General features: G+C 52.0%; 8 protein-coding genes across 8 annotated transcripts; 4 read left to right on the top strand and 4 right to left on the bottom strand.

Annotated features, from left to right (window-relative positions):
• Positions 1-455: 455 nt before the first annotated feature.
• On the top strand, positions 456-2,443 carry PG994_007894 (iq calmodulin-binding domain-containing protein; the record flags this gene model as incomplete). Its single annotated transcript, XM_066859303.1, has 2 exons — positions 456-1,218; positions 1,341-2,443. 2 exons carry the CDS (start codon positions 456-458, stop codon positions 2,441-2,443), a joined length of 1,866 nt encoding a protein of 621 aa, XP_066714790.1.
• A 662-nt stretch (positions 2,444-3,105) lies between these two features.
• On the bottom strand, positions 3,106-3,748 carry PG994_007893 (uncharacterized protein; the record flags this gene model as incomplete). Its single annotated transcript, XM_066859302.1, is given in 2 exon segments — positions 3,106-3,576; positions 3,590-3,748. 2 exon segments carry the CDS (start codon positions 3,746-3,748, stop codon positions 3,106-3,108), a joined length of 630 nt encoding a protein of 209 aa, XP_066714789.1.
• Positions 3,749-5,394: 1,646 nt separating this feature from the next.
• Positions 5,395-10,660, top strand: PG994_007892 (Transcription initiation factor TFIID subunit 2; the record flags this gene model as incomplete). The annotated part of the gene is made up of 4 exons (XM_066859301.1): positions 5,395-5,850; positions 6,173-9,066; positions 9,173-9,725; positions 9,791-10,660. 4 exons carry the CDS (start codon positions 5,395-5,397, stop codon positions 10,658-10,660), a joined length of 4,773 nt encoding a protein of 1,590 aa, XP_066714788.1.
• A 1,257-nt stretch (positions 10,661-11,917) lies between these two features.
• PG994_007891 (anaphase-promoting complex APC subunit CDC26 domain-containing protein) lies at positions 11,918-13,021 on the bottom strand (the record flags this gene model as incomplete). The annotated part of the gene is made up of 1 exon (XM_066859300.1): positions 11,918-13,021. The coding sequence occupies one exon, from the start codon at positions 13,019-13,021 to the stop codon at positions 11,918-11,920; it is 1,104 nt and encodes a 367-aa protein (XP_066714787.1).
• A 1,152-nt stretch (positions 13,022-14,173) lies between these two features.
• On the top strand, positions 14,174-15,420 carry PG994_007890 (uncharacterized protein; the record flags this gene model as incomplete). The annotated part of the gene is made up of 3 exons (XM_066859299.1): positions 14,174-14,180; positions 14,271-14,618; positions 14,684-15,420. The coding sequence occupies 3 exons, from the start codon at positions 14,174-14,176 to the stop codon at positions 15,418-15,420; spliced, it is 1,092 nt and encodes a 363-aa protein (XP_066714786.1).
• Positions 15,421-16,600: 1,180 nt separating this feature from the next.
• PG994_007889 (uncharacterized protein) lies at positions 16,601-18,085 on the bottom strand (the record flags this gene model as incomplete). Its single annotated transcript, XM_066859298.1, has 5 exons — positions 16,601-16,898; positions 16,955-17,294; positions 17,359-17,612; positions 17,664-17,980; positions 18,032-18,085. 5 exons carry the CDS (start codon positions 18,083-18,085, stop codon positions 16,601-16,603), a joined length of 1,263 nt encoding a protein of 420 aa, XP_066714785.1.
• A 1,672-nt stretch (positions 18,086-19,757) lies between these two features.
• Positions 19,758-20,228, top strand: PG994_007888 (uncharacterized protein; the record flags this gene model as incomplete). The annotated part of the gene is made up of 2 exons (XM_066859297.1): positions 19,758-19,852; positions 20,048-20,228. 2 exons carry the CDS (start codon positions 19,758-19,760, stop codon positions 20,226-20,228), a joined length of 276 nt encoding a protein of 91 aa, XP_066714784.1.
• Positions 20,229-26,148: 5,920 nt separating this feature from the next.
• Positions 26,149-26,829, bottom strand: PG994_007887 (uncharacterized protein; the record flags this gene model as incomplete). The annotated part of the gene is made up of 1 exon (XM_066859296.1): positions 26,149-26,829. One exon carries the CDS (start codon positions 26,827-26,829, stop codon positions 26,149-26,151), a length of 681 nt encoding a protein of 226 aa, XP_066714783.1.
• Between the last annotated feature and the right edge of the window lie 802 nt (positions 26,830-27,631).

Here is a 27,631-nt window from a genome sequence, read left to right as displayed (position 1 = left end):
TGCATACCGCTCCCAAGTTCAAATTGTTCAGCTATTCGCTTGCCAATTTGGAAGCCTTTGCTATCCTTCTCTAACGGAGACCAGACAGCTGAGGTCGATTGGGGAAATGCCAGTGCTCACATGTTTATTACAGTGGGCTATGTTCATGCGTGCCAGCTACCCGGCCAGCTAAAGGAGAACCTTTGTAGGTGCTTGGTGCACTAGAACCCCCTAAGGCAAGCTACTTAAGCTACCTGGAGCTTCAGTTGGTAGTCAACTGTACTCAGCGCTCTCATTGATGCTTGCCAAAACAGCCCAGCAGTCGACCCAACTTCAGAAGAGGAAAGATCACAAGCGCATCTCAATTCACCCTGCAGCAGACCATGTTGAATCACGATGAAACCAGCTTCTTGATGCGAGTACCCTGAGAAGACAATGCCGACGGTTTCTGTCAACAATCTGCACCATTCTTCCCAATGGCGACAATCAATCGGCGGTCCACCCGACACGCTTCAGAGGCCCAACAGCGACAGGAGCGCAGTAGCGGGCGAAGCGCTGCGAAACGGGGTCGGACTGAGATTACCACCACCGCCCCTACTGCTACTGCTAGCAACAGCAACAGCATCGCGACCACAACCTCGACGCGCAGCAGCCACCCAAACATCCCTCAGCAAATCCATCCCGCTCGAATGAAGCGCCCTCTGGAGATAATCGACACCAACTTGGACCATCCAAAGTCCAAAAGGGCCCGAATCGCTGTAGAAATCATCTCACGATCCATACCTCCAGGCATTAGCCCACCGAAATCAATTGCGGTGAGACCCCAGAGCACCACCCAGACCGCCGCCAAACCAGCGACCGTCGCGACAACTCAGCGAAAACTGCACCAGCAACGACAACAGCAACCCCCCCCTCCTCCCGACTTGGAATCTCCGCCCCCTTTTGCCGCCGCTGCCGATCAGTCAACATCACACAGCCAAACGGCCACAGTCGACAACAGCAACGAGAACGACCAGCAATCACCACTGCCGTCACTTACACGGCACCAAGAAAAAGTTAAAAATGGCATTCAACACGAACTAGACCGACTCCAACCGAACGCAACCGATGTCGCACCACAACCCAAAGAGCAAGGAGGCCGAAAACTACGTTCACAGGAACAAACGAGATTCAAAAGCGAGCTTTCGGCCTATTTCCCCGATTACGATGAGGTAATTGGCAATGATCCAAAGGAGCAGCGTACGTAAAACACAAGACAGGCTGGCCCAGCCACCTTGATCCCCGTTTACTCCGTTTCTTATTATTTTCTATTCGTGGCTTGCAAATATTGGATTTAGCTGACCTGAACCCTACTTTAACAGACGTCCTTAATGTCGATACTCCCATAGTCGTCGTTGACTCCAACACAACCCCTGATGCGCCAGCTCATGGTGTCCGCATTTTGCCAAGCCGGCATGCTGCCCATCAACATGCAGGACCAGCATCCCACACAACCAAGCCTGACAGTCAGCTAGCGCACTCCTATTCGACGTTTGCATCGCCGAATGCCGATTTTCCTGTAAAGTCATATGGAGACGAGCTGTACACGAACCTGTTTGATTCGGAAATTGTCAGTAATGTACTAGTCCAAGACCACGGTGACGATGACGATGAGGAAGATCCTCTCGCAGACGAACACTATGAACCTGCGCATAGAAGAGCCGAACGACTGGAAAAGTCGATACGCAATACGGAGAGAGGGCGTGCACAGCACGAGCGCGACCAGATAGTGCGACTGCTCAACGAACTACAGGGGCATGATTGGTTAAGGACGATGGGTGTCAATGGAGTCACTGAGAGTCGGAAAAAGACCTTCGAACCAGCGCGAGATCATTTCATACACGGCTGCCAGGCCATCCTGGAGAAGTTTCGTCACTGGACCCAGGAGGAGAAACGATTGAAGCTCGAAAGAGAACGGGCACTAGCCGAGCGAGAAGCCGGGTCAGATGGCTCAGAAGAGCCAAGTGAGTCGGAAGAAGACGAAGATGAGGCTGAGGACAGCGAGCAGGATGATGAGATGATTAGCGCTGATTCTGATCGAGAGATCCCCGATAGCGTGAGCGACGGCGATCCACCAGATCACAGCGACGTAGACGCTTCCATCGCCAAGCAGTTACACGAAGAGGCACTCGCCCAAGCCAAGTATACGGCATCGACAGGGGCTAGGAGATCTCGGGCTGATCCGCCGCCACATCCAGAGTTCTATGCGCCCCCGCGGGAGTTCACATCGTTCTTCAGCAAGCGGCACGAGCGCGATGCGGCCTTGAGAAAGAGCCGGAGAGGCCGCATAGTTATGGCTTGGGGTCACCCAATCCCCGAAATCGAGGAGGATGACTTCGACCTTTCCGAGGAGTACAGGGACGAAGATTACATGAAGAGCCGGGCGCGGCGGAAACGGCGTGATAAGAGAGGACGCAAAGCATGATTCAGCACCCACCGGGGTAGGGTTCCCATTGTCGTATTGGCTTGACTGCATTTTATTGGGCATACTAAGGCGTTGCGGGATGATGATGATATCCTGCCGCGGATCATTCGCTATGACTGAACTCGAATGTATCCCTAGCTCTATTATTTAAGCATTACATCCATGTACAAAATACCAAGTTCTGTTAAACTCAGGACACCTCATCGTAGGTATTGGTTTGCTGCTATCGTAACATTTGATGCGAGAGAAAAGTTTGAAGTCCACCTGCTGCTGTGTAATACCTAGCAACCTCCTGAACTTGGTCTGAACGACTCAGGAAGGACCCTCTAAATATATCCGGCCTCGGAAACCAATAAACGTCTCCTTTGCTCCCTAGATAACTCGCGCCGAAGCTGTATAGCTGTACCAGTATGTGGCTCTCCCAACTTCAGTGGTCTCTGACTGCAAACGTGAACGAAGTCGAATTCGAGAGGTCTCGTCGGCTTTTCACTTCAACAGTGACCACAGTCAACCTTACTCCAGGCAACATATTCGAAGACGCCCTTGGTATCAGCCAAAGGAGCATCGTGAGCACCGCATAAGCTAGAGGGGTAACATGACTTTCCAGGGAGCCAGCCTGGCGTCCCCTGGCAAAGCTGGGATATACAGAGCGTCTTCCTAGGTCATCGTGAGACCGTAACACGCATGATCGACGAGAAAACTGGCAAGTGATGTAATGCTGGCTGTAAACGCATGACTCCTAGAATTCGGTTTGGGGTATGTGACCGGAGCTGTGCCTTAGAAAGGATCACATGGTTTCCAAGAGAGTCGTCCACGAGGAAGCGACAGTTACCCATCCATGCCAGAAGATCATGAATCCCTTCGCGTATTTCTGAAATGATTGGCCGAATCGGTTCATAGTATGAGCCCGACGGCATCTGGACTAGACCTTTGTGAGAGGTGTCGAAGATAGGAGTATCGACTGCGCCGATAATTGACATGATTACCAGCTCAACCCGGAGAACTTTAAACATCTGCTTGACTGCCGCTTTGGAAGTGCCGTATATACCTCCCCAGGCATTAGAATAGTTCCAGACAACGGAGCTATGGTTAACGATTACTCCTAGAGCCTCGATAACTATAGGTGCGAATGCCTGGGTGACGGACCAACACGCTCTGGGAATTTACGTCGAAATGTTCCTTGGCCTCGTTCATGTCTACGTCCAGGGGTGGCATGGAAAAGTCTCGACCGTTGTTATTCGAGACTATGTCGAGCACCGTCAGTTCGGTCTCGCAGATGCTCTGCGCAGCGGGCGATTGAAGCATCCGAAGTAACATCCAGCTCAACATATGAAAATACAAATAACGTAGGTTACCTTGTAGTATCCCGCTTGCCCCGGGAGGTGATCTGTTGCCGTCAGCATCTTATAAGATATCGCATACACCTCCGGTCTCCCTGTCCAACGTCCCACTCAGCCGAAGGAGCACGGTCTGTAATTCGCAGGTAGAGATCTGATTACAACACCTTCCATACATGTACCTATGTTCTGACCCAACCCCTCAGGTCAGACGCCCAAGAAGGGGGTCCAGCTGGCAACAGTCAACCTCACCAACCCAAATTCCTTGTGTCACGACAAGGGAATGTATGCACTGGTCTACCACCACACCGACGTGGCCTTGACGTTGCGCAAACCGGGCTCATAGTGTAACTGCTGGAATAGGTCATAATCCTGGTCATTGGCAGTGGTATGTTAATTTTCAGCTGTAGGTTTTGACCGAGGCGGGTTAGGGAGGTAGGTTATCCATTGTCCTTTCTCGACAACCATATAGCCACGATAGCTTGAGCTAACGCCACCACAGCCACATAACTTCCTTAATGCCTATTGCCTTATATTAGCATTAAACCCCTACCTCCGTAACCTATCCCCTCCCCGCGTCCGTCCGTCAGTCTTCATAGAATTTGTAAATGACTACTCCGTAGCTTACTTAGTCATATAACTGATAATTGACTGAGATGAGCCTGACCATAACGTATTAATAGGGTGTCCGACGCCAGTGTCAAACCTTTGACCGTTGATGGGTTGAAGCAGTTGAGACGAGATGTGACATGGGTTTATGTCATAAGCATCATAACCTGGAGCCTCCCGTTTAAAAGTTCGGCTTCAACTGCAGCGACCTGAACGCGTCTTTTTCTTGGCGCGGCTGGAAGAAGACGACCCCACCAAGTGTAGCTTGGAACCGATCTGATTGGCTCAAGCTCTCTAATTTCCGAAAGCTCAGGTATCAACCACTGACGCCCTTCTACGATCAGTCAAGACTGGATCAGACACCCAGACACCAGCGGTACGCTTCTGAAGTATCTCCATTGGCAAGGCTGCATTGCACAGCACGGCACTGCGATATCGTGAACGTCGGCTTGGTCTTTTTTTTTTGTACCCTCGCCTGTGTGGCAACGACTCTGCGACAACGACGTTTTTAGAATACAGCAACACCCCGTTATCTATTTGTACCATAGCGGATTTACTTTTTTTCATCGACCGGCGTGTGTCCATCAATTGCGCCGCCTTCGTACGTCGCCATACATATGAACGAGCGAGCTCTCCCAACCTGAGGATCGCACCGACGCCTGCTCCAAGAGAGTCCCCCACTTCGATCTTTCGCTGCCTTTCCTGTATCTTCGACTTTTCGTCACTTGCGCTGCATCAAATTATTAATACCCTACCTTTTTCGACTTGACACACTTGTTCCGTTGTCCTCTGACCCAGCCACCACCGACCGAATCACATTGCGCTTGCCACCCACGATCGCGTGTTCTTCGACCACGGTCGCCTCATATTCCGCATCTCGGCCTCACAAGCGCCTTCGATAGCCAACTGCCTCTTCGCTCTACCACAAAGCCCCTCGATCCGACTCCATGAAAGGCGTCCTCGATAGCCGATTGCGGTCTTCGTAACGCGCCGACTGCCTTGACGATGCCTGGCGCCATCATCGAGCTGGATCAGGTACCTGCGCAGGATGGCGACGCTGGTGCCTCTGGTGAACCTCCGATCGAGGATACACCAGTCCATCCCTACTCTGTCTTTAGGGAGCAGGTATGGCTAGACTTCGACTTGCGCGAGAAAGCTGTCAAGGGAAGGGCCGATATCTTCATTAGTGTGACCGATGATTCCCTTGACGAGATATTCATCGACGCGCGACAGTGTAACATCGATCTCGACAAAATCACTGTCAGCGGCTGTCCGGCAAAGGCTGTCTACGAAGATCCATATGTGGCTGCCGACACGCCGGCGGCCTACGAATGGGGCGCTCAGCAATGGCCGATTCGGAAACGTCGCATGCGTTCGCTATTGCACCGCCGACGGAGGGAGTTGTCCGCAACAGATCACGAGAACAATAACTCGTGTACGCCGCTGGATGGCTCCCTTCGCGTCACTCTCCCGTCCCTTAAAGATCGACAAGCCGGTTTAATAAAGCTGCGGGATGCGCCCCCTTAAGCAGAAGCAGAAGCCAGATCCGGCTGATAAACACCTGCAAGAAATGAACGGAAAACTGTTCCACAAAATCACTATTCCCTTCACTCTACGTAACATCCGGGACGGCTTGCAATTCGTTGGTGTCGACGAGGCCGACTCGAGATATCCCCATTTACACACTGCACTCGGTTGAGCCGGGGATAGCTTCGTGCATCTTCCCCTGCATAGATGATCCCGGCTGTCGGTCCAGTTGGAAAATCTCCCTCACTTTCCCCAGGACACCGGAGATGCCTTCCAGCGAGCGCCCGTCGCCCAGACCAGCGGCCTGCTCAACGGCAATCGCAAGCGAAAACATGGCGAGGACGAGCCGCGGCGCCGTGGCGACGCTTTCACAGAAGAGGACAAATTGCTCGAGTTGACAGCCGTTTGCTCGGGCAAACTGGAAGACGAGACTCTTGATTCGGACGATGAGACGAAAAAGACCATGACGTTCGAATGTCACAACAAGGCTGCGCGGCATATCGGCTTCACCATAGGGCCCTTCGAACACGTCGATTTATGGTCCGAGTTCAGAACTGAGGAAGATGATAATAAGCTCGGCTCCAACGCAACCAAAGTTCATGGCTACTGTCTTCCTGGCCGAGCCGAAGAAGTCAGGAATACATGCGCTGCTATTGTCACTGCTATCGACCAATTTGCTATGAACTTTGGCCGGTATCCTTTCGACAACTACAAAATCTGCTTCGTAGACGACATGGTTGCGAACAACGTACCCCTGTGTGGCTTCTCCATAGCCAGTACGCGGCTGCTTTACCCGCGTGAGATTATCGACACCGAGATCGAGACCACTCGGATCCTGGTCCACTCTCTGGCCTGCCAGTGGTTTGGTATCAACATCATTCCGAATACTAGCGCGGATGTCTGGCTTGTAGTGGGCATCGCTTGGTTCATGACAGACTACTTCATGAAGTTCATCTGTGGCAACAACCACTATAGGTTTACGATGAAGACGAGAGCTGACCAGCTCATCGAGACGGACATGAACCGTCCTTCGCTACATACACTAGGTGAACACCTGCATCTGGGCGATTTCGAGGTAGCTTTCATGGATCTGAAAGCGCCCCTGGTACTTTTCATTCTCGACCGCCGGCTCAGCAAGTCCTCTAGCTCGGCACCGATAGTGAGGTTGATTAACAAGATGGTTAGTAAGGCAAACACATCGGGCGACCAGGGTGACGAGATCTTGGCTTCAGAGCCATTTCGCAAGGCATGTGAGAAGCAGGGGCAAACTCGACTTGAGAGCTTCTGGAATCAGTGGATACTCGGGTCCGGATGTCCTCGCTTTGACGTCTACCAGAAATTCAACAAGAAGCGGCTCTGCGTGGAAATGACTATTCGGCAAGTCCAGGATATTGCTGCCCATAAAGCTCGGGCTTTGGACAAAAATGCCTTCTGGGGCGACGTCCTGGAGGAAACACACTCTGTCTGGGCTGGCGAGTTGCAGCATTGTTTCAGCGGGCCAATGACTATCCGGATCCATGAGGCTGATGGCACGCCTTATGAGCACATTGTGGAGATCAAAGAGGACACAGCCAAGTCGATTAAATTCGAGATCCCCTACAATACCAAGTACAAACGACTCAAAAGGAGTCGGCGTCAGAGGGATCGACAGATCGCGGCCAATACCAACAAGAACACAGAAGACAACCAGGAGGACGGTGCGCTTCTGTACTCCCTTGGTGATGTTCTCCAAGGTCAAGATGACGTGGAAGAATGGGGTCTCCATGATTGGAACGAAGACCAGGAAGCGCAAATGGACCAGGAGTCCTACGAGTGGATTCGCATGGACGCCGATTTCGAATGGGTCTGCACTATGAAGACCAACATGCAGCCCTACATGTACGTCTCCCAGTTGCAGCAGGACAGGGACGTTGTGGCGCAACAAGACTCGATGCTGTATATGGAGCTGCTATCGCACAAGAACGGGGCACACCCTCTAGCCTCGACTATCCTGACAAGGACATTACGTGATGTTCGTTATTTCCATGGTATTCGCACCATGGCGGCAACGATACTACAGCTGCACGCCGTGGATGGTCCGGCGGAACGCATTGGGCTGAAACATCTCCTGAAAGTCTTTCAGGTTTTTTTCTGTCATGAAGGGACATATAAGCCACGCCCGAATGATTTCTACAATAAACAACAATACCTTGTCCAATGTGCAATCATTGAGACCGTGGCAAAAGTGCGAGATAGGGATGGGAAATGCCCCGAGGAGGCTCGTCGCTTCATCCTGGAACAAATACAAAACAACAACAACGATGAGAACTGTTTCTCAGACCAATTCTACATCTGCAAGCTTATTAAGGCACTGGCGACATGCCAGATACCTGATGAGAAGAAAAGAAAGACATCCATACCCATGTCCATGTCCTTCGGCGACGGAGACGAGGACGAGGATGGAGATGATGTTGTTGTCGACAAGGAACCGCAGGAGTTCAAAGAGCGTGCGTTGGAGGAGATCGATCGGTATCGTAGAATGGACGAGTACTCTCCTTCATACCAGAACTGCTTCACGGTTGCGGCACTTGACGCCTTGAGCCAGATGATGAAGGCGAAGGTTATACCAGCAGATCCTCTCGTCTTTGTCCAATACCTACAAGACAAGACCATCGATGTTGTCCGTATCAAGGGGTTTGAGGCTATGGTGGAACTTGGACACATGTCGCATCCCGTGTTCCTGCGATTCCTTCTTTCCGTCATTGCTACGGGTTCGTCACCTTTTGTTCGGAGTCGACTTTTCAAGATATTTTGCCGCGGGTTGGCTAGCATCGCCATCGGCGAACATGAGGACCCCGAAAAGGGCAAACCAGCTGGCAATGAGTCCGGCCTCATCGTTGATGATACAGCCCTTGAAGCTAAACAGAAAGCGAAGGCTCGTCGCGAAAATCTCAACCTGGCTCTGAGTGCACTGAAAGAGAAGACAAAGGACGATCTTGAGCTGCAACAGGTTGTCTGGAACAGTCTGGACTCCCCAGTCTTGACGGTTGCCGAAAGGAGGAATATGCTAGATATGTGCTCCATCCTTTTCGAAGAGGATGAACAACTTACGCTCCGGTTCAACTACCCAACTTATTGGATTGCTTCCGGGGCGAGAAACAGCGCAATAAGGTAATGACACTCCTTTCAGGGACATTGTTTATTCTGAAGTATTGGCTAACCATCCGATATAGCAAATGGTAAATTTCCAGCGTCGTTTCCGGACACGGTCCCGAAGGAAGTACAACTCCTATGCGGAACCCCTATCGGCGTCATCCGCCAAGCCAGAGCAGCCCAAGCGCACTATCACCCTCAATCTCAACAGGAACCCGAGCCTCGGCCCAGTCAAAGCCGCTTCTCCATCTGCAAGTGCTCTGCCTCCAGTGGTTGTGAAACCGAGCGCCAGCGAAGCAAAACCAGTTCCCAAACCAACTCCCAAACCAACTCCTAAACCAGTTCCTAGTGTTGCAAAACCCACCCCAACGGTTACTGTCTCAGCCTCTCGGCCGGAACCCAAGCCTAAGTCTGTTAGCCCAGTTAAGGAGGCTCTCAAGGAGGCTCGTCGCGATAGCATCTCGGTGCAAGCCCCCCGCCCCAGTGTGGAGAAGCCTTCTGCTGCAGCTGCAGCGGTACCATCCACTCTGGCCACCTCGGCAAAAGCAATGTCACCGGCAGCCTCGTCTGAACGCAGGGCTCTCCCATCGGTCGGACCACAGCCCAAAGGACCTGGAATCTCGAAGCTCAAGGATGACCTCGGCAAGCCGAAAGATGGGCCCACCAAGATTAAGGAAGTCAAAATTAGGGAGCAGTCGGCCAAGCCAGAGATCGAGATAGTCCCAATGGTCTTCCGGTCAAGCTCAAGGAGAACTCGTCTAAACCAAAGGACGGTCCCTTCAAGCCAAAAGACCGGGTTGTGGCCAAGGTTCCGCCCCCTATCAGCAAGAGCAGTGGCAGTCTCCCCGGCAAAAATGGTGGCAGTATTTCCGGCAAGAACAGTGGCAGTAACTCTCCAGCTTCCCTTGCTCCACAGCTTCCGAAATCGTTGAAGAGGCAAAGCAATGAGCCCAGCGAGTCACCAAGGCCGACAAAGATTGTCAAGCTCAACACCAAGGGTCTCCCAGCACACATTTTCAAGAAACGATCCAAAGTGGTCACGGTCAAATTCAATGCCTGGCACAAGCTTAAGCGCAAACCATCACCTGCGAGAACAGCTACCCCTGATGCCGGCTCAATTCGTGCTAGCAGCAAGAGCCAGCACCCTCAATCTTCCAAACACCAGCACCGTGCAGGCTCAGTCGGCTTCTCGAAGCACAGCAAGTCGCAGTCGCCGCACGTGTCCACGCCCACGTCTATCACCAACAATTCGTTCCCCTCGCCACCGATGCGTCCCACTCAGACAATAAAACCTTCCTCGGCTAAGATCCTGAGTGGCACGAACAATGGTGGAAACGGCATCAAGCCCATCCGAAAGCCACTGCCTGGCAGCACTCCTAGCGGTAGCTCCGGTGGTGGCTCCGGTGGCGGTTCTGGTGGCGGCTCCGGTGACCGCAGACCGCTTCCTTCTGCTGGCCGCACATCGCTCCCATCAGGAGGGGGCACTCACTCCTCTTCTTCGCATTCTCAGCAGCCACCTCCATCCAACACTACGCCATCAACCATCTTATCGGGTACGAAATCTAAGATCAAGATCAAAGTCAAGCCTACTACGACTTCTCAGCCGCAGTAAGGCCCGGTAAGCGATAGTTTAGGTACGACTGCAGGATTCTTGAACACATCATAACTTGGTCTTCCCGCCGAGAAGTCAACACCACACACATATGCAGACAGTATTAGCGAACGCTTCCTCGTTTTGATCAACTGATGATGAAACTCACTCTGATGAAACTTTGGGGGAGCGATTTCCGTTTCTCGCACGCACCATTACTGCATAGCATGGCGTTCTTGGGGGACAGGGGAAAGGCATAAGTGCAATAAAATTAAGCATTACCTTCCCACACGTTGTCTTTTTTTATTTCCTACTCTTGTGCTCGGCTGTTCGGGGTTTTTGCTTTCGCCCGATTCTCCCCTTCACGTAATTATGTGTGTGTGCGGGTGTTTATTGAACGATTGGCCGCACCGGAGGAAGTAGGCAAACTCGAGGTCAGGTACTCAGATGAGAGATGGGTTTGGCTGGGAACCCGTTACTGAACTTCTTCTTTCGCCATAGGTGGAACGAAATATGTACAAACAGTAGAGGTAGCATTGGTGCCCATCCACCCTCAAGCTAAAAGGGGTGGATCTTCACGCGATGAAATAGCATGCGTACAGTATACTCACGCACAAACTGAATGGCGAGCAGGCTTCACAGCTCTGGGCGCTCAGTCGAATTGCAATACATTACTACAGCTGCCTCCGTAATATGCTAGTGATACTGAGTACCAATGCTGTTTGCACATAATTGATGCTAGGGTTTTGCTAGGTATTTTGTCCGCATGCTCTGGTATTAACCTACTTGCTTATGTGAAGTGAGCCGCTCAACATACAGTATATTTTCGCTAATGGGCCCTGGTACCCATTATATAGGACCTGTTCAGGAGCCGCACTGCCGGAGTCCCAGATGTGACCATGCCGACCATAATCCTACCCCCCTTGGTAGATATGTAATCCTCGCATGATGGTCGCCTTGGACTGGCCGCACGCAGTATCAGACAGCATCCTGCCTACGGAGCCGTCCCTATTCAAATACGCTGGCACATCGGGCTTGTGAGGGTATGGAGACAGATGGAAAGGCACGCACCCATTGGCTCCAAGTCCAGGACGTCCGTCGCAGTTGGGTGGTGCTGGAAGTAACCGTATGCCAGATAGATCCACAAGCCGCAAGCATATTTGACTGACTGCATGTGAATGATGTTGGCATATGCAGCGTCATCCCATCAACCACCGTCGTTCAGCCAGCTGTGTTTTGTTTTCGTGAGACATGCTATTCTGCCTCTGCCTCCTTTACTCATCCGCCTCTTGCCGTCCGCCTCGACCCAGCAGCCCCCGCGGCACCAGAGACGCCGATCCGCTCCTCCCGGCTCCGCGTCATGCGTCCCTCGCCCGCGCTAGCCGCATGGCCCCGGGTGCTCACGTAACCCGTACCCGCCCCCGCCGTCCTCGTGCCTCTTGTCATGGGCGCGGACGCTGCCGCCGCGCTGGCAGCAGTACCGCGCGTCGCCCGGGCTCTCGTGTTTCCACCTCCGCCACCACCCGTCGTGGGCCTACTAGGTGCTTGCGGGATCTGAGACGCCGCTGCTGAGGCCGCCGCCCCTGTTGGGGCGCCTCCTCCACCAGGAGCAGCAGGGGTGACGGTGATATGGTGGTTGGACGGCACCGGCGTCACGGCCAGGTTCGCTGGTGCGGACGGTTCGCGCGATCGCCTCGAGGGCGGCTCCGCGCTGCCTTGCCTCATGGCGGCGGCCGGGGTCGGGCGCATAGACCGCGGCATCAACTGGATGGCGCCGGCGACGTCGGGGTCGTAGTCGGCCATCTCCTCGTCCTCATCCTCGTCCTCATCGCTCTCGTTGTATTGTTCTTCCGCGTCCGACGTGTCGAGCTGCTGCTGCGGGTCGGATGCGCCTTGTTGTTGCTGCTGCTGCTGTTGGGCAAGTCGTTGCACGGCGAGGCGCTGTCCGCGTTGGTCTAACACCGACGGCTCGCCCATATCCGATTCTTCGTCATCGTCGTCCTCCTCTACTTCTTCGTCTTCCTCGTCGTCCGGACTGCCATATCCCCAATCGTTGGCGTCGGCCTCGGGCGGGGACGAGAGACCGGCGCCGCCCTGTTGCACTTCGGGCGTCGCGTGGAGCGGTGACTGCTGCTGCTGGTGGTATTGGTGCTGGTGTTGGTGATGCAGCGGCGAGGAGGGCGCGGCGAGGCGCGGGGTGGTTTCGCGGTGCAGGCGGCCGCGCGGAGACGAGTAGAGAGCTTGCATCCGGGGACCGGCAGCGGCTTGGACCTGCTTCCGGGCTTGCAGCTGGGCTTCTTGGATCTGGGCGGCTCGGCGGTCTTCGTAGGACGCGATGTCTTCGCTCGTCAGGGTGAGGGCGGTGGGGGGACGGCGGAGCATGATGGTGGTGGTGGGCGCGTGCGCGCGGCGTGTCTGTCTGTCTGCTGCTGCTACTGCTATGATTGATTCGGTTATGGGACAGAAAAGTAGGCTGGTTATTGAGGATTATGCCGCAAGGATCTGTATGACATGACGCATGGGTATGGGAATGGTTGTGTATGACAATAATTCGTATCCAAGACTCGGTGTCGCATTCATGGGTACTTTATGAAGTAATGATTGTAAGCACCGAAAAGTGCCTGGAGAGTTAGGCGACGCCCTGGAACGGTTGTTGATTGTTGGTGGGGCTGTAGGGCTGATAAGCTGGTGGGGTCAGGCTTGGCGCGATCACTGGGTATCCTTGAGGTGAACGAACCTACAAGTAAGTTAGTGCTGATACATTTCTTGTACGTATCTCGCAACTTCTACCTGCGAAAGTAATCTTCTGTTTCATGTCCCCCAGGCATGTAGCATTCATATGACACGGGTTTCTACCATACCTAGATGCCTGCTCGCGCATGGATAGAGATAGGTGCTACCCAATAGATACACGTCTGCGTTAACTATGAAAGGAGATGAGGGCATCGAGGGAGGTGAGGTTGACATCGTAACTCCCCCTCTGGTAACGTCTCCACTACTTCATTTTATTATTCCTGCCCAGGTAGGCATACAAATGGTGATACGGGCCTCGTTTTCCCACGAATCACCATCCAAACGATGGTGTCTTTCCTTTTTCTCATAAACCCACATCGGGCAAGGGGCTGCAGTTCCTCGAGGCACAGTTTCACAGCCACTTGGCTCGCTTACCAAGCCAGGGGTCAATATACGAAGTTCGCATGAAACGTGGGCTGCTCTGCTCACTCCGGGGGCTCTGGCCAATGGGCATTCTGTGTGAGAGAAAAGGAACAGTGGCCCCCAAAATCATGATGCTACCGAGAGCACTTCTAGAATCTAGAGTCGTGGTTTCCGCTCTGATAACGGGGGGCCAAAGCGGCTGAGATGCTATGGTCAGATATGCCTGAATGTAAGCACTTGCCCAGTTTCGTACGGGATGATGGTATACATAGAGTGAAACTCCATTGCACTTGGAATCCAGGTGGCATTTGCTCTCTTTCTCGTCATGCCCCCAGTCGGTCCGAGAATCTACTTTCTTTCTAATACGGGCATATAAAAATGGCTGGTAAGTATACTCGGATCAGTGAGGTCGACAGTGTTACAAAAGTGTAGTCCATGATGTCGGAGTAAGTTATATGCTGACCATGGCTCTCAGTTCCAGGATTGGTGCAACAATTGGGAGAGCGCGAGTCACACTCGCGCGACCCGTGCCCAGCAGCAGACGGCACTGTCTTCGATAGCATGGTCGATTTCAAGGTGGCTTGCGGAGTGGACATGCCCAAGTCCGATCTTGCCCAGCTGAACGCGAATAACTTCACGCACTGCATGGACATCTGTATCTCCTGGCACCCAAAGTGTCTGGGGTTCGCCTTCGATGCTCTGGGGGAGTCCGATAACAACGCGCACAACTGCTGGCCCAAGAGCTTCCTCGCCCCTGCCGTCACCCAAAAATACATCATGGATTCGGCAGTCGCCACGAACGTGCCCGCTGCAGATGACGACTGTAATAAGCTTGGATCCCTATACTCGGCCAAGATGCCCGAGGAGGGCCGGACCTGCAGTTTCAAGTAAAGTGCGGCAAGTACTATGCACCAGGAAGCCTGGGCGAAGTGCAAGCCTCGAGCATGGCCAACTGCATAGACCAGTGCGCCCAGTACAACAAAGACCACTCTCCCAAGTGTGTGGCTGTGGCTTACGAGTCGTCGCAAAATTACGGCTACCTCAACTGCCAGTTCAAGCAGAGTGTCGATACGAGCGGAATGGCTCCCAATCCAAACTACAAGTTCGACATGGCGCTCGCCGTAGCGAATCCCACCTCTTCTACAGCCGTGCCCTCCTCGCCTACCTCCACCATATCTCCAGCAAAGACGGCTGATCCTGCTGGACCGATTGTCTCGAGCACGGGCTCGATAGCTGCCTCCTCAACTATCCCGCAATCGCCCGATACGAGTTCGGCGGGCGATCACGGCAACGGACAAGGGACCTCGGGCTCCTACGTGCCGTCCTGGGTGGTAGGGGCGATCGTTGGGCCGGTCTTGGCACTGGTATTGGTCGGCCTCATACTCTTATACTCGTGGCAGAAGCGCCGAGCGGTACGGGCCGATCAACCGAAGCCGAGCTTCAAGCTGCTGAGTATTACATCTACTGCTTCGTCCCGGAACAACGTGGTGGCCCCCTCGCCGGTTCCAGTGTCCAGGGGGGAGCTGGAAGCGCAGGTCCGGCCAGGCGAGCTGGAAGCGTATACACCACCTACATTAGTACATGGGTCGGATAATTCTTCGAGATGGAAGGTATCTAGGTTTTAGAAAGAAAGAAAGAAAACAAAGCAGTGGCGGCAACACAGCTAATTGCTAGACTCACCACCGCTGTTAATATCTGGACATAGCATGGTGTTTTTGCATAATGCAGGTTTTTACCTTGAGAATTTAAGACGACACATGATTAAGAAGATTAATCCGATTATATACAGCTAGAAGTATATTGTCCATTTCCATTCTCCTGGGTTGCTATTCATGTCGAGGTTCGATGGGGACGCTGCAGTCTTCCAATAGGGTAGCTCGTAAAATCTTCAGGGGATGTTCCGCAGTCTGCAACAATCAACCACCGGCTCTATGCAATCCACACACAGCCAAAGCACCCAAGAGATTGGCTTGCTAACACGGACTGGAGGTGGGAAACTAGGCGCTGTCGCCAAAAGTGGCCAACTTAGTGATGGTTCCTGTTCAATGATATCTTCGTATCTTCTCTCGTATCTCGTTTCTATCACGTAGGACGACCACAGTATTTCCCGTTCTTTACCACCTTCAATCAAGTTATATACGCATCACGGCTGTTTTATTTGATACTGGGCTTGATTAGACGGCTCCAAGTTTACTCTCAAGTGGAGGAATCTAAAGAGTGAGCCATTCACTCTGTTCCCGGCCAAGTTGCAACTTCGTCAAGAACGGTGCTGCAGTACATGGGCCGGAATTACGATTACACGTAGTCACTCACAGGCTCACAGGCGCAATAAGAGGCCCGGCTCGCTCAAGTCACCCATGGAATAGTTGATGAGATAGACTTGTCGGCTAAACACGAGACCACCGAACAGACGACCTCATGTATCGTCAAATCCGAAGCAACAAGTACAACACCGAGTTCATAGACCCTGGTATTCTCAAAAATCACTTCTCACATACGCCAAGAAATATGGCATCTACTGTGCTCCTGTGTTAGAGTGTAGCTGGTTCTCAATTAAGGAATGGGTAGGAACGCTATACTAGTTACAGTAAATAATGAACGCAAGGCATTATTAGACCGCGATAGCAAAACGACCGCCCTGGTCAGTGACTGACCGAGACCATAATGTCAGTCTTTTAATCGTCGACTTCGAGTGAACTGAACGCATTTGATCGCAAAACCCTTTCCCACCGAAGTAACCCGTGCTTCCCCCGAGAGAGATTGACCCTTAGCCATCGGTACGGTGGTTGTCGTTGTTGTACAGCATTAGTTCCAGTCAGTGCAAGTGCCTGGAGAAAGACGAGCTACTTCCTCGTCCGACAAAGGGACACACCCACCGCACTTGCAAACGAATCCCCATTGGGCGAACAGGTCATCCGGGGACGATGCATACGTAATAGTCAGCTCGGTTCCGGCAGCCACATCCTGGGACATTGTGAAGATGATTCGGCGCTTGCCATGGTGGTGATCAAACTTGTACGAGATGCTGTTACGAGGACTGCATGCGTGGTTGAATCTTGCTGCGACCAAGAAAATGCCAGCCTGGCCTTCGCCAACGTTGAAGCTGAAGCCGTGTTAGTTTAGATTACATATGTCCCGAGTCCCAAAAAGGTTTCATACCTGTTAGTGCGAAAGATAGACGTGACCTTGTCAAATCCCGAATTGGGAGAGTGAGAAGCCATACGCTTGAAAGCCTGCTGAGAGCGATCAGTCAACTTATCGAACTCATCGTATAAGGTGACATGATCGGCGTGGAACAGCTCGTGCTCAAGCAGAATCTGCTGGCCCCATTTAAGATCTTGGCAGGCGAACGCACCGTATCCCCCAAGGTTTGACTTGCGGATCTCGAAGAACTTGTTGCGGTAGTGCTCCGGCGAGCTCGGTGGGCCAGGCGGGTACTCTTCATCCCCGCGCTCGACTAAGCGTCCAGGGTGTGGTGTTCCGTGTGAGCGGATGATCCCTATAACGGTGAAAATCATCAGTCAGCACGAGGATAGACACTCTTCAGTCAATGGTCCAATCACCTTCGATTCCGCCAGTAGAGACTCCGGAATCACCACTTGCTGTGTTTCCACCGCTGGCTGGAGGGCTCTGGCCACTAGCACCAGTGCTTCCGCCAATTCCGGAGTCTGATGTCTCATCAGCGTTGGCTCCGCGGCCGGTAGTGCCACGAATACCTCCGGGCACTTCTCGTGCCACTCCCTGAGCTTTGTTCAGATTATCGGGAAGAGGGACAAATGAATCCTGAATCTGCTCTTCCTCCAGCTTTCGATCCACGCTAAAGAATGTCAGTTTCAATCTCACTCATTCCACCACGGGTTGGTATTACTTCAAATTAAGCCGGAAATGAGGCAGATGGTCGATACTTTCACATCTCTTGACAAAGGACAGACCGTTGACAGGAATCATTGCTGTCATTCTGTTCAAGGGCAGGGAATCGGAACTTTGAGATCTGTAAAATTGGCTGTTGAAGAGGCTTGCGGTCTTGCGGATGATGTTGGCATGACCATGGCCCGAGTTGCTCGGAGTAGGAGGATCATGAGGCTTCGTGGTATCACATCGCTCTCTACCAAATTGAGAAATAGAATCGAAAGGAGTCAACTCGGGGGAAGGAATCTGGAACTCGGGAAGTGACAGACGAGAAGCCTAGATGGTCAGTCTTATACGCCCATGCAGGCTTTGAAAGGAATTGCTTACCCAACCCTTGGTGGAAGGAGTGCAAGGAGGACTGGGGTACTCGTGTTTGTCCATGGTGACTGTAGGGTAGTCGTGTTTGTCAAACTAGGAACACAACGTGTGATGGTGAGTGAATAGGTCTATAGCAATTTAGCTTGTGAATTCACAAAGTTCGGCTGTTGATCAGTAGGTACTTACCCTATGTGGCAACTGCCTTCAGCAAAAAAATTGCTGATGCACAATTAGCATCAGCTGGGGCATAGAAAAAAGGGGTCGGCGAGGGAAGCAAGAAGACCGGCCGCCTTTTTGTCTTTAATGCAAGAGAGGGTGTAACAAGGTGAAGGAAACATGTAGAAAGGGGTCGGCGAGGGTGGACATAACACCAGCCGCTTACTTGCCTTCTATTCAATAGAAGATGTAAGAACATCGGAACAGGTAGGCAATGAGAAGACGGGAATTTTGATGCATTTTTGGAAAAAAGGGGTCAGCGAGAGGATGAAAGAAGACCTACCACTCCTCCGCCTTCAACGCAAGAGAGGGCGTAACAACGACTGAGTAACTTTGCAGAGGGAGAAATGACTCTTACCTCTAGAACTTTTTCCAGTATACGTGATGAGTGAACAGTGAATTGTTGCGTAATGAGATGGATTGGGAGGTGGACAATTGCCAGGTTCAAAGGTAGGAACTTACCAGCACGACTCAAGGTCGTTTAGCAGACAGTGAGAATGAGCAAATAACACGAGGACATACCTTTTTGGGAGTCTGGAGCCTTCCAGCGAGAAGTTGTCCTTCTTTGCTTTGTTGCTTGGTGTTTTGTGACTGGTCGTGTTTGTTGTAAGGAAGAGCGGCGAAAGGGGCCCACTTCACTCTCGCAGCAGTCTTGAAGGCGAAACCCTTTGGTCCAAACTGTTGATCAACAATGTGTGAGTGTTTGAGAAGAGAAGGAAGATCAAAGATGAGGAAGAAGAAGAGAGAAACGGTAGATGGCGAGATCAATGGGCTAGTTACTTACCCTTAGTCTGGCTCCTAGATCAACCATTCAAGTGAATGCACATGAGAGAGTACTAGAAGAAATGATTGACATTGAACGCATCGTCTTCTTCGTTGAGACCGGCCCTACTTTCCTTTTCACAGTGACCGAAGATGGGAGTTCCAGGACTTCTGGTGCTGTTGGATGATGGTCTGGTAGATTCACATTGCCATCCACAGACCGATCTGACCAACTTCAGCATCGGCGAGCACATCTTGTCCTCAATTGACGAGGATGACCTCGGGATTTTTGGCCTGGATTTGTGCCGGTAGACACGCGGTCACTTGATCAAGCGCCACTGCCCCTGCTGTCCTGCCGCTTACCGTGACGCAAAACCCACCCCCAGAGCCGCAATGGACGCGACGTATACGCCAAAAACGGAGTACCCTATGGGACGCCCTGACGCAAATGACATATAGTTTTATAGTGCCTTATGCACAAGAGAGGTCGCTGAGTCGATTGCTCTTTGACCGAACGGAATCGGGCCACTGGTTCGTTGGTTATAGCTGTTTGAAAATAGGGGGAACATGCGTGCCTCAACCCCCGAGCAGGTGAGCCAGGGCCACTGTAATGGACAAAAGCTAAGAGGTACCTAGACGGAGAAGATGACGAAGATGGGGCCAGAAACACCTACATTTCTTTCGAGTGGTTTCCTTTTTGTCAGGCTTCTGGGGCAATTTCGACTCGTTTCCGGGCTCATCATCATCACCAAAGCCAATGCCACTAGGATCCGCAAGCGCCAGGGGAGAGATTCTCCTCCTCAGGAAGGTGCTGTTTTTCCTCGACGAGGAGTTCAAGAAAGCGCTTGATAGGTATGTAGGTATGTGTCCAGCTGATGTAGTTATATTCGATTTCTTTCCTCGAAAGCTCAACCTCGTTCTATCGCTAATTTAGATTAATTGCCATTGCCTGAATTTTGTTTGATCAAGTTATGCCCTAGGTATACGAGAGCAGCCTCTTGCTTTCGTACCAAACGTTATAGTATATGCTCTGGGACAGTGCCACAGAAACGTCGACGAAGAAGACAGACCAGCTGATGAACACCAAGAAATGCACTGCCCGGTGCCGGTGTTAGCACTCGCTGGTGACACTCCGGGATACTCCCAAATGGTCCCCGTCGGCAGTATCTTCGTCAACAGCTCAGCTCTCCTCAGCAACCGTGTGCAGCCTCTAAAGAAAAACCGCTAGGAACTACCCCTGCGGCAAGAGCGCGGGAGGAAGAACATCGAAGGATACTGGAAGTCCCCAGAAGACCCTAGCCGACCATCTGGACAGAAGTGCCGCTTAATGAAGCGAGCCAGCATACTCCAAGACAGCATGGCACTGTAGCACAGACGTCGGCTATAAAGGAAGACCAAGACGCATTGTGTGACTGAATCAATACCAAGCCTGCCTCGCTGGCGAAGGATTTCTTATACCCAGTCAATAGGCTGACTAAGATGAGTAGGATTCTTTCCTAAAATGGAGTCCTCCGGTAGATTTGATTGGACCCAGCCGACGAGGATCCTCGGAGGGCCGGGAGGATGATGCGAATCCTTCCAGCCCACGGTCAATTCCTTACACAAACTTTCCGGCATCTGCTGTGAACCTCATTGTATCTCGAAGTGGCCAAAAGACATCAATGTATAGGTGATTAAGGGGGTAGAACTTATGCATATTATGTGCCTATGTATTATGAAAGTTGAAATAAAGGTCCTCGAGCCTGGAATAGGGACTTGAAAGTCAAGCAACCTGAGAAGATCGTATATGAAAAAGCGATCAAAGTGCTGGATCTTATGATGAGCGAGCCAGGGCAGGTCTTGAATCCCATGGTGCTCTTCGTCGATCTGAGACCGCAGTGACAGCTGCTCTGAAAGACGGCAGCGGCGTGCAAGGGCACCTTCACCGTGAAAACGATACAGCTACCAGACGAAAGCATCCCCAGCGTGCCCGACGTGTCTTTTACTCAGAAGACTCCAGGTGTGAGGAGATAGCAGTGACTGATATGTTGAGTTCGCATGCCCTTGTGCCTAGCAAACACTCGCCCACCCTCAAGTGCACTTGAGTACTTCAGAAGAACAGTCTCGAGTTGGATTGGTCTCTTTATCAGCACCCTCGTTTTCTGATGCCAGGCCTTGACGCAAGGAGGTACTACCGGCTCTCTTTCCCATATGTACATTGGGTCTCCAAATTTGGAGGATCTAGTGCCAAGATCTGTTTGGCCAATACCGGCCTCACAATCGTGAATGAGGAAATTGTTTCGTCGTTGCCATGTTGTCATCTTCCGAAAGCACCATGAGGTGAGAACTGTATCACGGAGCACGTGTAGGGAGCAAAGCTTCAAGAGTTGATTCACGACTTGCTAAGAATCCTATGAGTACGTGAGTCAGTGTGTGTGTGCTACTAAGAATAGAAGGTTGGGAAGCAGGCCGGCCACCCATGGAAGCATGGGTACTACGGTAAGGCACACAAGGGTGGGGTTAATTGGGGGCCGCGGGATTGCCATGTGGATATGATGTGAGATAAGTTGGGAAACATTTAGTGGTCCTCAATGACAGATTCGATGCTGGCTGGAGATTGCATCAGTGTGCTTCAAACCAACCGATGGCGCGACTGTGTGTCATCTGTAGAAGGATTCATTGGGCGAGTCCACTGCCTGAACAGTTGGTTGATGCTATGTTCCTGTCCAATCACCCTTTTCTTGTAATGAGTCGCATGATCACGCTGTCGAATAGGAAGCTGTGGCAGCACTTGTAAGCATATACCCCTGTGTGCCAATCCAGGGGAGCAAAGTCACAGAACGCGTCTGGATTCCTTCCTTTATTGAGCAGGACCAACCAATCACCTCTTCTGAATTTTGGGATGCAGGTATTTGCCGAGGTTCGTCAACTCCGTTGTGGAGTAGCATCCTTATGAAGGTATCCATAGGATGGCTTAGCTAAGATGCTGGACTGTTGGTTCTTTGGCTGCAACATACGATTGCAAGATTGGTGCTAGTTCACTCGATGGGGCTAGGACTAACAGTTCCGATATACTACCTTTGGGGACCGGCAAAAGCACGTTGTAAAGCAGAGGCGTACAACGAAGGACTTGAACATATCTATCTATGTATGCGTGGTCCAGAAGTGGTCCATCAACATGAAATTGGGGAATGGCGAGATGAGAGAGTGGCAGTACATGGCGGTTGGTTCCAGTTGGATACTCTCCATAAGAAAGAAGGCTGTTGATCCTTTCCCGTCCAGCCGCTGTGCCGTGGGCTGGAGTACGCATCTGGTCAGCTAGGTAAGGAAGAGGAGCAGAGTGCGGACGTAAAGGATTGTCTCGTTCGAGTGAGAATGAAGGCCGAGCCGAGCTGAAGTGGAAGCAAGTCGCAAGAGGGGTCGGGTACCAATTGGATCCAGAACCAGAAGGACGTCTTCTGGAACTGCTGACACTGGCAGTTGGTTCGAGACAAGAAATGAAGGACGAAGATGACTGGACGGCTCGGATGCTGTAGCAATGCATGTCTACCGCTTACTTCATCATGTTTACAACTTGTAGCAGGTGCTTAGTGAGCAAATGCAAATGGCCTGGAATTCCAGAAAACCGATCCTCATCCCACGATTCGGCAATGCAGATGCAGGTGCAACGGCCATGCGTTTCGGCCCACATATTTTTTGGTTACCACCGTGCTGACTATCGTCAGATCGACTTTCGTTCCAACAACACCTTCCAAGAAAGTTCTATGATGATATACTTGTATACTCCAAATTCAGATAAAAAGACCCGAATTCACTTGAAGCCCTCAGTTTCGGTGCTCTCCGACAACGAATCCCCCGCTCAGCTACTTGAAGTGTTTAGCTCGATTGCGAGTACCTTGGCCGATCATGCCGCCTGTGGTGCTGGGCCGCACGCGCGCGTTTGAGCCGCCTACTTGCATTGCTCTCGTCAACGGCTGCTTGACTTCTTCGATATCCGAAATGCCCGGCAGTGCCTCCATCTAAAGAAACCGAGGACGTGGGCTGACTGGTGTGCCATCTGTTGTCCTACATCATTCAGAACTACCATGCCCTATATCATTTAACCCCATCACGGCCAGATGCATCCGCCCCGGTTGCGCCGCGGAGGATCAATACCACTCGTAAGGGGCCCAAGGCGCAGTTTCCCGCCATCCTTAGCCCCCACGCCTAGGCACCGGAGCTTCACGCGATAGAGGCACATGCTTATTCGAAATCAGTCGGAAAGCCATCGTCATTCACTTGCATGTCCCAAACAGACAAGACTGTGCCCCAGATGATGCCGGCTGGAGGGCGTCCCTGTCCGTTGGCGAGCGGACGGCGCAGTCAGTATCTGTGGAGAATGACACCATCTACGCCTACCAACTTGGCTTCAAGGCACTTCCCCCATGGTGTGTATGACTCCTTCCCGGGGGTCGAGATCCAAAGCTTGCATCCTACGTACGCTCTCTGCGCCGTTGTAGTCAACGTCCAGGCAAAGCCCGCAAATCCTACTAGTCTCTTGGCGAATTGCGATCACGAAAGATGGGCATGTACTATTATAGAAACAACTTACCCATAGGGCTGAGGCTATTCCTCCGGAGACTGCAATGGATTGCTGGTATCAACGTGCCAACACGGGGTGGCGAGGTTCTAGTAGATTGCTGGCAGGGTCCTCAACGAGCGAGTATATAAAACAGACGTAATCATCGTATGGTTACCTGCTGCACATTCCTCATCAAACGCCTCCTTTTCTCTCAACTACTTACACACTCCTCCTCTTCAGCTATTTCCCCTCACGTAAATTCAGGAGAAGCGATCTGCTGAATACGAAACCCGAGTCTCCAATAAGCAAGACAGCATCCTTATACGGCCCCATTAGATACTGGTCGATCTGATCCAGGGCCAAATAGCGAGACACAGTCAACTACCTGGGAATACCACTCTCAGGCTTTCACACAGCTATCTTTCAACTCCAAGCAACACAAACATCCTTCCAAGATGCCCGATTCCGACTCAGAAGACCAGACCTCGGGAAGTGGCGGCTCAAGCCCTGCTGATAGCACCGGCAGCCAGGATGGGACCCAGAAGGGACGTAGCCGCAGTGGCTACAACTGAGAGGACGGCGTCGGTTTGCCGAACTCGATCAATTTATCAGATCCAAGCTACACCAATCATCAGCCTGGGTTTTCGCTCAATTTGGAAAGGGATTTGATATCCCAAATGTGCGGGAGGGGTACACTATATCTGGGCAGGGCTTTTCTAAATGTATGGGGTGAACGCGACTCCTCTTTTTTGTTGTATTTCGTTTCATTGCCCCCTCAAGCCCACACGGGCGAGAGCGTAAGTCTCGAGACTTTCGGGCATAAATATAAGTGCATTGCTTTCTTTCCCCTAGTCTATTTAAAATATGGAGAAGTCGTCCTCTGGGGCTTAGTACGAAGTCCCGCACGTTGTTCTTCGCTACCATCTATCTTGTCAACCGTTTCTCTCTTCGATCATGGATAGAGATTGCCATAAGATCTTCGTGGAGGAGTGGGGGCCGCCAGCCACGAGTTATACTCCTTCCTCCTTTAACTCCAGTGTCTGATACGCGGACGCTCTGGCGGGAAATGCAGTATGATATGTTGTCAATCCAGCACATCAGGAGTGATGAAGCCGGCAGTCTTCTCCGGAAACCGGGATGAACCAAAGACCATCCATCTTACCCCTTGCTCCACCCTGTGGGGTCTCGAAACTCCGAGTTGGCAGATGTCCGAGTGAGCTGGTCGCCGGATCCGCGGGATATGGTGGGTAGCATATTTCCGGTACCGCCAGATTTCAATGTGTGTTGGGCCGAGCGGCTGCCTTGCAATAATAATAATAATATTAATGGATCGAAAGCGCCATGCATGCGGTCTTGTTTGCTCGCGGGCTGTTTCTCATACGTTGCCGCTTCCCCAATGGTGAAATCCTAGCACACCACTCCCCTGTGTGACATGACCCCGTCTTCGCGAATTGTTGTCGAAAGTTCGATGCATGAGTTGGGGCTTCTCTGGTAATAAATTACGGTTGGGTTACATTGGTTGACTGGGCGGCGATGATGATATGTCAGATCTCAAACATGCAGATATTGCATTGTGTCTTCGTGTGGCGCATCGGTACTGACCTCACTCATCACGCACTGACGAAGATGAAGACGCTCCAACTACGTACATGTACGCCATCTCCTTCGTCATCTTTGTTGTCGACAATCCAAAACGTTACCTCTCGCCTAGCTGCTTCTCTTGGCACCGAATGAGCACGTCTCTTGATGCCCAACAAATACCAGGTTCCGTGGGCTTTCACAATGGTTGGGCTGCAATGCATGCCGCATTCTTAGGGCCCCGGGACCGTGGCTTGCGTGGTAACGTTTGGTTGCTAGGGCACGTAGGGATGACCCCAGGATATAGAGGGGGCTATCATATTGCAAGGAAGAAGACTGACAGACTGACTGGCATAAGCCGGACTGACCGTTACCTGAGAACCGATATTCCTACCCCGGAAGAGCCGGTCAAACTGAATAAATGCGTTAGTGATATCCGGGGAACAGTAAGCGTCTTCCAGAAACGGCTGGCATTCCAGTCAGCAGACACTAAGGGGGCCGGCCGGGCCTTTCTAAGCCTTTCCCGAAAAGCCCGGCCCGACTCCTGTCTCGTGAGACATGTCACGTAGCTCAGCCTAAGCGATTGCTATTTCAAGAGCTCGTGATATGTTATTATGTTACTCGTTGCCTTTAAGTTGTTTTGACTTGCCGCGGAGGAGATGCGAGAGACCGGAATTCGACGAAGGTGTCTCCTGGAATCACTCTAGTTTATGTCTTGTAAGAGTAGCTCCGTATTAAGTACTTTAAGGGGGAGATAAACGTTTGGATGCGCTCTGTGCTGATAAATTGTTGCTAAACGCTACATGAAAGTACAAATTTACTGGGGTATATCTCTGGTAAAAGGACAAATAGCTTGATTCTCCTGAATCTGTTGACATACATGTGTCCGTTCGCTTTAGGTATTATTGTGATGACGTGAATCACCTAGCTTTGGTCTAGTAGGAAATGCTGATAAGAATGACACACTGAGAACCATTACACGGCAAGTTTAATAACTGCAAGGAAAGAAGTTGATCTTGATTTGACATGTTCATTGCCCAGAGCTCCATACACCCTCCTCAGGTTCCATGAAATTTGGGTAATTTGCCAGCTCTGAGTGTTGATATGGCGGGGACAAGAGGACGGGGGTCGATGTCGGGCAGAGAGGGTATGGAATAGACGTCTTCCGTGCTTGAGCGGGGGGTGCGTCGAGATCGGGGACCGTGGCAAACCGTTTCCCCTGCCGAAGTGAATAGATCGGGGCGATCTCGTTCTGGGTGGTAATGGGCGTACTGTAGGGCTGTGCCATGCCGCAGCTGCCGCATCCGGCTTGGTTGTCATTTTTTTGGTGTGCTCTCGGGCAATCGCAGACCCAGCAAGCCGAGCCTTGGTTGCGGTTGAGGACGTGGCCGGACCTGTAGAGACCGATGTTGATGCCGCACTCGATGCACACTCGCCGCAGCGTATCGCGCGGGCAGCCGGGGAGGTCCATCCGCCGGATCATGGTGGCCTGTTCGGCCTCGAACTCGAAGAAGTGCTTCAGTGTCAGGCAACTCCAGCAGGCGAATTTGTCTTGACACACTCTCTCGGCTTCCATAAGACTAATACGGGTGAAGGATATATTGGTGGCTTGTGTCTGAGACTGCCCGGGCTGATCGGCTGGTCCGGTGCTTTTACGAGCTTTCGGCCGCTTTGCAGGTGGCTTAGGTACATACGTCGCTCCTCTAGCCATCTCGTGTAAAGTCGAGTTGAGAAAGAGGATATGTAGACTATACCGATATATAGACTATATGAATGTATATTGATTCAGTGGAGGGAGAAGGACGATGGGTTGATGGAAGTGACACATGTAAGCCACTGTTTGGTGTGCCTCATGTGTCGTCGATGGTTGAAACTTCGAGGGTTGATATGATGGAGTCGCAGGCAGACAGGAGAACTGCGTGACTATCGTGACATATATATGCCAGAAGGAGGGCTCGAGGAGAGTGACTGGCGTATCGATGTATCGTGGTGCCATTGGCGTGACACACCGGCTCCCCATCTGGTTCGCATTTCGTCTTCATCAAGGTCCCCAGGGCTGTATGTACCCCAGTCTCAGCGTGGCTACTCGAATGGGCTATGACTACGATTGCAACCTTGTTCCCAAATCGCGAGTTCTGCCAAACCGGACCGTTCCCTTCCTTCAGGTAGGTACAATGGCTTCCTGCGGAGCTCAGTCATTTGCAGCAGGCTGGAACACCCCCAACCCAGTAACGATCCCTTTCCCTATTGCAGGGCTGCCCCTGGCAAGGGAGCTGCATGTCGTTGCCGATCTAGTGTGCAAGTCGCGGATCATCATAGGTTGGTGAACCATCGTCAATCGCCAAGGTCTGCCCACGGGCCATTAAAGACTCACCAACTTGGCTCCAAGGTCTCTGGATACCGAACAATAACAAGTTCGCCATGTACGTAGAATTGCAGGGCTTCTGCATTTGGTGTAAGAAATCCGGGACGTAGCCGTGGCTCCGCGTGGGGGGGGGGTTGTCAAAGAAGCA

This window comes from Apiospora phragmitis (assembly GCF_038363925.1).
Source record: "Apiospora phragmitis strain CBS 135458 chromosome Unknown utg000007l:2111988.0-4706623.0:1.0-2598199.0, whole genome shotgun sequence".
NCBI classification, from domain to species: domain Eukaryota; kingdom Fungi; phylum Ascomycota; class Sordariomycetes; order Amphisphaeriales; family Apiosporaceae; genus Apiospora; species Apiospora phragmitis.
This window is presented reverse-complemented; position numbering and strand designations above follow the sequence as displayed.